Source organism: Vitis riparia, chromosome 8 (genome assembly GCF_004353265.1).
Source record: "Vitis riparia cultivar Riparia Gloire de Montpellier isolate 1030 chromosome 8, EGFV_Vit.rip_1.0, whole genome shotgun sequence".
NCBI classification, from domain to species: Eukaryota; Viridiplantae; Streptophyta; class Magnoliopsida; order Vitales; family Vitaceae; genus Vitis; species Vitis riparia.
Genome location: NC_048438.1, coordinates 18541621 through 18551841, shown reverse-complemented (window position 1 = coordinate 18551841; position 10221 = coordinate 18541621). Strand labels below are relative to the sequence as shown.

The window sequence follows — 10221 nt, the reverse complement described above, 5'->3', positions numbered from 1 at the left end:
ACATTTTAAATTCTTAAATAGACTTTTATTTTACAAAATATCAAAATAGTTTTCAAAAACGATTATCAAAAATTATTTCACTAACTATTTTCAAAAATATTTATCAAATAAACCTTAATTTATGATTTTTTTTTTCCGAATACATTATTTTTGCTCAAAACTCGTAAAAGTACCTGTTGTAGTAGATTTATAGCAAGGATGTAAATCTTCGAATGACGGGAGTTACCTTAGCATCATCTAAGTTTAATTTATGATTAATATTATAAAGTTTTCTAAGTTAGTTTATGTCAGGATAGAAATGGATTTTATGTCGGCTAAGTTTTGGAAGACAAAATGTTAAAAAATTTATAATTAAAGTATATAATATGTTCTGAAATTGACTTACAACGGGAGTAATTCCATTAAGGGAAATAAAATCATATCTTATATTAAAGAAAACTTGCACCGATTAACAACGAAGGGGTGGAAACAAAAGCAAGTTCTCCCCCATTGCTTAGCTGCTTCCTTGGGCGGACTTTCACCAATAGTAACACGCCACGGGTCCCACACGAGGCGATGATGCAACCATCGGCCTTGCCCTCTTGTTGAAAAACTAACAAAACCGGAGACGGAGACTCGTAGACGAACCAAATATTTTCCAGAAAGAGAGAGACGGAGGCGATCTTCTTATTGCCTTGCGTTTCTCCTCGCTTCTCTTTTCAACAGAGGCCTTTCTCTTGGGTTTGGATTTTTTCTTATCGTTGACTAATAACACGATCCACCGATTCTCTTCGCCATGTTCAAGTCTTTCTGGTATTGCTATATCCATTCCTCTTTCTATCTATTGTAATCCTTGCGCGATTTAGGGTTTTATTAGTCACTTAGCCTTTAATTGTTTCCTCATTTCTTGAATCCGGATGCAATTTTGAATTTTAGGGCTTTCTATTTTCTTATTAGCGAAATCGATCGATGTATCGATGATAAACTTCGTGCTTCCGGGTATTGAATCTGGAATAGCGTTTAATGAACCTACTTTGGTCTTTGCTCATCCTTATTTGCTCTTCTTCACATGTAGAAATTTTTTATTTTGGATGCTGTATATACTCTATAAATTTTGGAATTAGGCCCTGAAAACATTTTGTGGTTGGACTCAGCCATTCAAATCCTTTGAAATTGACATTTGTTTACTAATTGTTAGCTCTTTGCTAATCCACTGGGTGATAATCACTCATAGTTGCATAAGAATAAGTTACAAGAGCATGATTGGTGAGTTGATGAGTATTACCGGTAAACAAAATTTAGTTCTAAAATCCCTGTATGCTCTGAGGCTTTTAGCCTTTTTCTAATGCATATCTTGTTTACTTATCAAAAAAAAAAAATTAGTTCTAAAATGGACCATGATTTAAGAAAGGGGAAAGTTTGGTACTACACAAGGCTGGTATCTAAAATAATGAGAAACTACAGATTATAATAACTGGGCTGGTGGTCCTTTTCCTTAAGTTCACATATTCTAACCTGCACTTCATATTAAAACTTTAAATAGTGGTATAATCACAGCTGACATTTTTTTTTTAAAGAAAAGGTTTACCTGATATAAAAAAATTTAACATCTTGGTGGTGGTGATAATTAATAGTCTCTTTGCATCTTTGCTTCTCATGTTAGAAAGAACTTCTTTTGCTTGCCTTTGCTACATCTTAATTGGCTTAATATAATTGATCATTTGTTCAATCTTTGCAATACGAGATAGATTTGACTTTGCCTCGCCTCTTGTTATCAAAGTCATTTCTCACAAAAAAACTGCATATTTTTTACAAAATCAACCAATATTCAGGGAAAGCATTTCTCTGCTCAAATTCAACTGATATTCAGGGAAATTGTTCTTCTCCTCTGTAATGAATGCTTTTCTTTCTTATAAAGACAAATATACTGCTCCCAGTGTAACTTATTAGCAAGTACTCATCTTTTAGCATTTGTTTATTTAATCTTGTATGCCTAGGTGATGCCATGTCGACTATATATACTTTTGTAACCAAATGAATTTATAAAGGCAGATCAATAAGCTTGATGATATTTGTTTTCGTACCATATCCATTGCACTATTTCAGTTTGTTTCTGGACCAATATACTAACAGTCTTCACTTATCAGGGGATCTCAAGAGCAACAACCTCAGCCACGGCCACAGGATATTTCTGGACAGTCTTGGTATCCTCCGTCAGTAGTTACCTCTCCAGGTTCCTCACGCCCTTCAACACCAAGTAGTAGCACTTCTAGTAGCTTCAGTCTGCAAAGGCCTTCTGATCGATCCCAGTCCCCATCACATGTTTCTCCTGCTGAAGCAGCTGGCATGATTGTTCTGTTAAAGGATAAGAGGTAAAATACCTGGGTTGGACTCCATTTTGTTATTGACATATGGTATTGAAGACATTTCATTTTTCCTCTTCATGCTTTTTCTTTTCAAAACTTGATTACATTTTTATGATACATCTGTAAAATGGGGCAATTGGGTAAGGTGGCCAAAAGCATATTCCCTACTAAAATGAGGCCTTTCACATATTCTGTGTAGCCGTTTCCTGATCTAGAGAAATTGTGGAGGATTACATCAGTTTCAAATACATAATCAGCAGTAAAGGTTTCCCTACCCATCTAATGGTGTGCGTGTCAGTCATGGTTCATGGGTGGCTGCTTTGTTTTCCCAGTATTTGGCATACATTATGGAGGGAGGATGCAACATTGAGAACTGATCATAAAAATTTTCAAACCTTGATGTCATTATTCTTAGATTTAGAAAGTGGTGAGAAAATCGCCTTGCTTCCAAAAAATATTTTTATGCTCTATCTTTCTTATTTATTATGTTTTGTCATACTTGCATTGAGTTCATCACTGCATTATACTGAATAGCATTCATTTAAATAGCTTTAGGAGTAGGGAGAATTATTATCAAGTTAACATAGATTTTTTATGCTCTTTAACAGTTGCTGACAACTCTCTTATTTTATTCAATTCTTTTAGCATCGATGAGTTACGAAAGCTTTTATCTGACAAGGATGCATACAACCAATTGTTACTTTCACTTGATCAAGTTAAAATTCAAAACAATGTAAGTTTGGAATGTTGCCTTCTGCCATCTATATTCACCTAATCTTATTACTTTAGAATTCTTGCAAACCACCTTGCTTTCTATACAACGCAGCTTAAATGGTTTGTTGCCACCAAACTCTCTATACCCCTCCTCTTAAAAATTAAGGTTATATCTGGACTGGATAATTGCTTTAGACACACAATGCTTGCCTTTGATGAGAGCCCCAAGGTCTATGTATGAGGGAGCTCCTGCTCTCCCACTTGCACAAGGGCTGAATCCTGAATTTCCTCTGAAGGGAAGATAGGTCATACCCGTAGGTTACAAATGGTGGTACCATGGTGATGAATGACACTTTCTTCTGAGTTGTTTTTTGCCAGTGTAGTTTTCTTGTAAGGGAGTACCAGCTCACTAGCTGGTTTGATTAATATATATACTCATATCCATCTTTTTATTTTCATTTTTTCTCTTCATTTGGGCTTCTTTCTAAGATTCTTGGTTTGGTGTTTTAAATAAAATTTTCATGCATCAAAGCTCTGTACTTAGATAAAGATGAATCACAATTTATCAGAAAAAAATAATAGAAACATTCAAGCCCCTTATGCTTTAAGATTCATAGCCCTTCAGAAGGAAATGTAAGATGTGGAAACCGTTGGAGACAAGAAAAAGAAGAAAAAACCCAACAAAATTATGATGCAAGCATAATTATTATGACTGTACTCAGCTAGTAAATTTTGAAGATCTACAGTTACCCAATTAAGTGGCCAAGGGAAATCAGTTGTAAATATTGCAGCCTTGTTATCCATTGACATTTCTCTAATCAGTCTTTAGTTAGGTTCTGTTTTATATTTTAGTATCATTGCCTCATATGGGAAAAAAAACCTGGTATTTGGGAGGAAACTTATTTGTTGTTAAATGTTAGTTTATTTGTATAATATATGTGTGTGACCATTATCAATCTGTTTTCTCCTTTGGAGTATTTAATATTTTCAGATATTTATGTAATAAAGCAAGGCACAGTAATATTGTGCAGGGGATGGTCATAGGTTATATACGCTCCAATTGTGGTATAATCACCCAGGTTGTACATTCCATGGACTTATACGTTAGAAAAAATTCTCTAGATTACCAATGGAGCTTAGTTCTTACTGTAGTATGCATCCACATGCCCATTTGTTATATAAGGAAAAAAGATACATGGTTATAAATTTATTATTTTATGATAAAAATAAATAAATTTATTATTTTATGATGATGTGATTGCTTGCATGACTATCCTGATCGTATGCAAGACTGTAGGACTAATTAATGTGCGCAAATGATCTTCTTTTGAAATATGGGCTCGCTTATGGTGGCTTTATTTCTCAATTTTAAGTTCAGCTACTGTTTCTAACTGTTTCCTTTTGCTGTCATTTGTATAATTATCATCAGCTGAGAGATGAACTTCGGAAGGAAACTCTGCAACTTGCCAGTGAGTTCTTGGCTTACCTTTTTGTTGTTATATTATGGTTTATCTAATATGTAGTTGATTCACCTATGGTATGGTGGTGTTTTCTTTACTAACCAGGAGAGAACTTGGAGAAGGAACCACAGATAGTGGAACTGAGAAATCAGGTAAGGATTTGAACCCTTTTTTTACTAAGCTTAAAATTGGAATGCTGCTGGTTAGACATTTCCTTTGTCTGTTTTCATGGCCACAGTGCAGAATAATCCGGACAACAGAGTTAGCTGCTGCACAGGAGAAATTAAATGAACTGGAGAGACAGAAAGAAGAGATCTTAAAGTTCTACTCCCCTGCATGCTTGCTCCACAGGCTTCAAGGTAATAATTATAGTTGTGATTATGAAATTGGTAACAATCACCATTGCGATAATGTGAATGATGCTATAATAATGAAAATAACATGACTCTGATGATGACCTGAACAATATCTGTGGTTCGCAGAAACTATGAACAAAACAGAGGAGGAATCTGAAACTCTGCATAGGCAGCTTCTTGATAGAGAGATGGATCTTGGGGCTTTTGTTCAGAAATACAAGAGGCTCCGAACTACTTATCACAGGCGAGCGCTCACGCATCTGGCAGCCAAGACATCTTCAACCGGATGATAGCTCAGCTCTGCTTAATAAGATGTATACTGTGAAGGATTGCTTCTTTATTCCATAGGTCTCAAAACAGTATAATTTGTTGAAATTACAACTTTCATGTGTATTGTTTGTCTTGTCTTATCGTGCCTTGTATTCTGGTTTTGATAATTTTTTCAGCTTTTCTCCAAAATATGCTATATGTGCAATTTGCCCCTCGACATGAATAACGCAACACATTTAAAGCTGGAGCCAAACCACTGATTTCCAAGCCATATGCCTCGCGCACCAGATGGATGTCTGGTGTTTTCCTCTCTCTCTCTCTCTCTCTCTCTTAGAACCCTAAAAAATCTTGATGGCTGATAAAATTATTCCTTTTTTTTTCCCTCTCTTTTTCTCTTAGAACCCTAAGCAGCTTGATGGCTGACAAAATTAGAAGGGACATGCATTGTTTCTAAGAAAGGAGTTAGTTTTACTCATTCTGTTACTGATTTTTCTATTGTCAAGTTGCTGATACGACTTTCACATTTACTTTATAAACAAGTCTTGAACACTGTTTACAAAGGAAAAAGAAGTTGAGTAAATTAAAAAATAGATAAAATAAAATAAAGGCAAAAAACTTCATAGTTGTACTCCTGAATGTTCTTAACGATTTATTCCAATATTGCTGCATAGGAGAAGATATGCAGCATGGGGAAGGTTTAGTTTATACTTTATAGCAAGCATGTGTGTATTAGGTCCTATAAATCAACATTTGATACAAGATTACCAAAATATTAAAAAAAAAAATGGACGACTAATGTATTAGCATGGCTTCTCATATCATGTGTCTGAGGGAGTTTCATTGTTCTTCTAGGCGAGCTACTTCTTTCTCCCACTTGAGTCCAAACATCTGGCGGCCGAAGGGAACAATGAGATTATATCGAAAAACCTGCAGTTTGTAACCTCCATTAGATCATCTAACACGTATTTGAATTGGGATGACGAGGTCACAATTCACGCAATGGAACTTGAATGGTTCACCTTGTTGTTTATATCAGACATTTGCAGTTTCAAAGCCTTACAAGACTCAATCCATTGGGAGTGGCTTTGATTGCATCTATTTGCCCATGCTTTCTTCAATGCCGACCGCCATCCATTAACTTGCGTCCGTATCTCTTTATTGAGTTCAACCCATTCAGGGGCACATCCATTCTTAGAGAGAATCCTATACAAGGTATCTTCAGCGGGGTCTGCATGAGGATTGTCGCTCAGGTCCAGAGGTTTTCCTTTTCCTGGTAAGTTCTCGAACTGCCCTTCTTTCATGGATTGCCATATTCTTTGCTCCGCAATGTTGATGATGTCAGTTTCTGATCTGTCCAAATCATAAACATTCATGATTCATGTATCAACTCGATTTTTTCTTGTAAACGGCCTTCAATATATTGTTAAACAGCAATTCAATACCCAAATAAATGAGAAACCCTAACGCTCCGTTTCTTTCCTGAAGAAATTGTACAGAAAAATCGAAGTTTTGGAGTTTATTTTATTTTTCATTGCTAGAAATCAACCAAAATATGGCCTCTAAAAGACTAACACAACTATTTCTCTCACTCGATTCGATTTTTGCCCATTCGATTTTCTCAATTTTCAGAAATAAAAACCAATTCAAACTATATGATTCAGATTTGTTTTGCTCATTCGGCTTTCTCAATTTTCCGAGCAACCAAAAAAAGGGAGAATAGAAATCGATATCGAACCTAAGGGAGCTGCGCTGGCCCCGGAGTTCTGGAGGGAGTTTCCGTTCCTTGACAGCGTCGATGACGGCGGAAAGATGATGTGGAGCTTTCTTCTCCGGCTTGGGAGCCGATGAGAATGAGGCACACCTGGTTTTGTACAGTAGATGACCCTGGTTCAGCATTGATTTCCGAATCAGATGCGATGAGGCCATCCTTCTCACTCGCAACCCCACTGGCTACGGCAAGACCCCTGTTGGGCATGGGCAGGGCTCTCACGGTTTATGAGTCATAGCCATGGCCTTCATCGCAAACTCTACTGTGTTCCACGTGGCAGGCATTGAATCACGGATTCCGTCAATTCAAAAGTAGGGAGTAAAATTCGCCTATTGGTCCAAAACCTGCCATAAAGCCTATAGGGAATGGGCTTGGATTCAACTGAAATCCCACGTTTGAATCCAACGTTGGTAAGTGGGTTATTTCGCGTAAAGGATATTGAAAATATAAATTTTAAAAAATTTCCTCTATCTTTAAAAACACCAAATATAATCTCTTTCATGCAAAATTATCTTTTAATAATTTTTTTAATTTCCATCTCACATCAAACATTTTTTAAATAAAAAATTTAATAGTAAAAAATTCAAAATAATATTTTATTATAATTTTTCAATACATTAAAATGTTATCCTATCCATCCTTTTAATTAAATATTTCTTTATAATATTGGTACAAGTCCATCAAATTTGTTAAATTTGAAGAGATTTTGAATTATAATTCCAACATGTGGATGATTGACGATTACAATAGCAAATAAAATATGAAAACAAAAAGTCGATGCAGAAATTGAAACCGTTAGTAGTTGCTTTCCTCTTCATCGGGTTCATCGCACAGGGGAGTTGTATAGTAGAATGGATCCACAGTGTATTTGGTTTGATCCCGATAAATCCATGTAGGTCGCTGGAGTTTCACCCCGGAGCGGCCACCGGCAAAGTCAGTGGGAATGTTGCAAGTAGGATCTGAGGAAGACACCAGCCTCACCCAACATCCCGTGGCTTTCACTTCCTTCCCATTAACGTACTTGTCCACAATCAGCTCGTATTTTCCCGCCTCGTCAGTCTCATCACTTCCATAGTACATCACCCTCCTCCTATCATCCATGCACGTAACAGATACCCTAGAACCTGTAATCCAATCAAATTAACCACATTACGCCATTACCACCACTAATCATAGGCAGCTTACGAGTAATGAGAGAGATGAATCAGTACCTTTAATGGGGTTGGAGCCATTAACCCATTCATTCCAGCCCATGGTGCAGTCTTGGCACAACACTTTCCCACCCACATGGATCACATTGGCTTCCTCCCAAGCCTCACCTACGTTGACGCTCCCAATCCCAATCAGTAGTAGTGATGTTGCAATCATCATGACCACCGCAGCCGCCGCCATCTCTCTCTCAGGCACGCATACAAATGTAAGCGAACCAGTAAAGTATTTGACCACAGCGGCACAGCCCCCTTGAACATAGATATATAAGAAGCGAATAACAAAGTGTTGGGGCCACGTATACGGTACACAGAGGTGGAAGAGCACTACTTGCTACGTGCAAACCACCTTACCAAATGATATATACCTATAGGCCATATATAATAATAAAATGTTGGCAGCTGCGTGGACTCTCAAATAATGAACACGTCTACTCAGGATGCAAATGAATCAAAGCCACCCTACACCGTACCCTAAATTGCAATTACAAAAATTTTCAAAAAAAATAAATATATGTAAGAAGGGGTTAAGCTCTTGTGTCAGCTGATACATGTGAGATTTAATTGATTGGCACAGTGGACATATTACGAGCTGTTGAGAGATGAAGTTGATTGGCTGAATTAATTTTGTGCACCTACCAACTTTATTTAATATGTGTCAATCTGTCAATTGTGGATGAGATGTTATTGGGGGAAGAAATTGTTTTTGGCTCCCAACTCAAATTAATTTCAATTTCTCAATTTTAACAATGAAAAGGAAATAACTTTCTACTCACCTTCTCAGCTATTTTTTTTTTCAATATTCCTAATATGATGGGATATGATTACTGTTCTTCATTTTAAATTTATAATTTATAAATTATAAAATATAAAAATATTATTTAAAAAATTACACTTAATATCAACCATTTTTTAATGCATTGGAAGACCGAGAGGCGGTTTTAAAAACGAAAAAATAATTTATTTTTAAATTATTTTTTATTCTTAACAAATAATTTATTAATTTTTGATAATACATTTTAATAAATTATTTTTAAAATTTTATTTTAAAAATAATTAAATCATAGAAAGAATAATTAGAAATAAAATATTATAAATAAAAGCTTGTGGACCCCGCATTTCGGCTCATGCGTTTCCCACTCGATGGTGAGCTCGATTTTAATTTGAAAAATGATTTTTATTGATTAAGAAAATGACTTGGAGTCGCCACTTATTTTTGTTTTATTTTTAAAAGGGTAAACAAAATAAGAAAGAAAAACCCTAAGTGTGACTCCTGGTTTTGGAAAAGGTGATCTACGAAAAACCAGATCAGGCTCGGGGGTCAGGTTACTTATCGGGAAGGTACGGTAAAGACCATAGCACCCCTCTAAGTCCCTAAAGTCGGGTCTCTACTAATAGAAAGAAACTGACGCGGCAATCAATGAGAAAGTCAATGGATACCCACCTTAATCATGCATGACGTGGGAAGCAGAGCATGTATAAAGAATGAACAAAACATGAGTGGATGCGTACCTGGTCCTCCAATCATGAATGCGCTATCATGAAACAGGATTAGTGAATGACGAATCGATAAAATTATGCGCATGTCAGGGAACAGAATAAATCAAACAAGCATGGTAAATAAATCAATTAATCAATCAGTCAGTCATAAAATCACATATGTGGGCCCCCACCAAAAGCCCGATTGATTTTGCATGAATTAATATCACCGATTCTATTATTCCAGAATTATGAAAAGTTCATTCATGCTCGTTAAAGTCAAGAGGAGCAGAAGATTGTTTAAAAGCCAGAGCGGAATTAAAACTATTCGGGAGAAAATTAGATTTTTGAAATTTATTTGGAAATTAGAGTCTCGAAAATTATTTGAAGATTGGAGTCTTGAAAATTAAATTTAAGAATTAGAATTTCATATATTAAATTTGAAAGAAATTAGAATTTTGGAAATCGAAAATTAGGTTCAGAAATTGGAATTTCGAAGAATGGTTTAAAATGGAATTTCAAAATAAATATCTAAAATAATAATAATTAAATAGATTAATGAGAATATTGGAATTTTTAGAAATAGAAATTTAATTCGGAAGTCGAAAATTTTAATAAATT

General features: G+C 35.6%; 3 protein-coding genes across 3 annotated transcripts; 1 reads left to right on the top strand and 2 right to left on the bottom strand.

Annotated features, from left to right (window-relative positions):
* Nucleotides 1–546: 546 nt before the first annotated feature.
* LOC117920545 (vacuolar protein-sorting-associated protein 37 homolog 1) lies at nt 547–5398 on the top strand. Its single transcript, XM_034838145.1, has 7 exons — nt 547–792; nt 2127–2351; nt 2991–3078; nt 4489–4528; nt 4625–4671; nt 4758–4878; nt 5002–5398. The coding sequence occupies exons 1-7, from the start codon at nt 776–778 to the stop codon at nt 5163–5165; spliced, it is 702 nt and encodes a 233-aa protein (XP_034694036.1). The 5' UTR covers nt 547–775; the 3' UTR covers nt 5166–5398.
* A 346-nt stretch (nt 5399–5744) lies between these two features.
* On the bottom strand, nt 5745–7175 carry LOC117920546 (dnaJ homolog subfamily C member 28-like). The gene is made up of 3 exons (XM_034838146.1): nt 6881–7175; nt 6165–6495; nt 5745–6072 (listed from the first exon to the last, which is right to left on the bottom strand). Exons 1-3 carry the CDS (start codon nt 7069–7071, stop codon nt 5983–5985), a joined length of 612 nt encoding a protein of 203 aa, XP_034694037.1. The 5' UTR covers nt 7072–7175; the 3' UTR covers nt 5745–5982.
* Nucleotides 7176–7550: 375 nt separating this feature from the next.
* Nucleotides 7551–8325, bottom strand: LOC117921111 (major pollen allergen Pla l 1). The gene is made up of 2 exons (XM_034838906.1): nt 8125–8325; nt 7551–8037 (listed from the first exon to the last, which is right to left on the bottom strand). Exons 1-2 carry the CDS (start codon nt 8303–8305, stop codon nt 7709–7711), a joined length of 510 nt encoding a protein of 169 aa, XP_034694797.1. The 5' UTR covers nt 8306–8325; the 3' UTR covers nt 7551–7708.
* Nucleotides 8326–10221: the final 1896 nt, after the last annotated feature.

What these genes read in the sequence shown, in the direction of transcription:
- LOC117920545 (XM_034838145.1), top strand. An exon ending in GTTCTGTTAAAGGATAAGAG is followed by an intron (nt 2,352 to 2,990) that starts GTAAAATACCTG and finishes CAATTCTTTTAG; the next exon opens with CATCGATGAGTTACGAAAGC. An exon ending in GGAAACTCTGCAACTTGCCA is followed by an intron (nt 4,529 to 4,624) that starts GTGAGTTCTTGG and finishes TTTACTAACCAG; the next exon opens with GAGAGAACTTGGAGAAGGAA.
- LOC117920546 (XM_034838146.1), bottom strand. Translation starts at nt 7,071, where the DNA reads ATGGCCTCATCGCATCTGATTCGGAAATCAATGCTGAACCAGGGTCAT. An exon ending in GGCCAGCGCAGCTCCCTTAG is followed by an intron (nt 6,496 to 6,880) that starts GTTCGATATCGA and finishes TGATTTGGACAG; the next exon opens with ATCAGAAACTGACATCATCA. An exon ending in TGTCTGATATAAACAACAAG is followed by an intron (nt 6,073 to 6,164) that starts GTGAACCATTCA and finishes TACAAACTGCAG; the next exon opens with GTTTTTCGATATAATCTCAT.
- LOC117921111 (XM_034838906.1), bottom strand. Translation starts at nt 8,305, where the DNA reads ATGGCGGCGGCTGCGGTGGTCATGATGATTGCAACATCACTACTACTG. An exon ending in TGGCTCCAACCCCATTAAAG is followed by an intron (nt 8,038 to 8,124) that starts GTACTGATTCAT and finishes ATTGGATTACAG; the next exon opens with GTTCTAGGGTATCTGTTACG.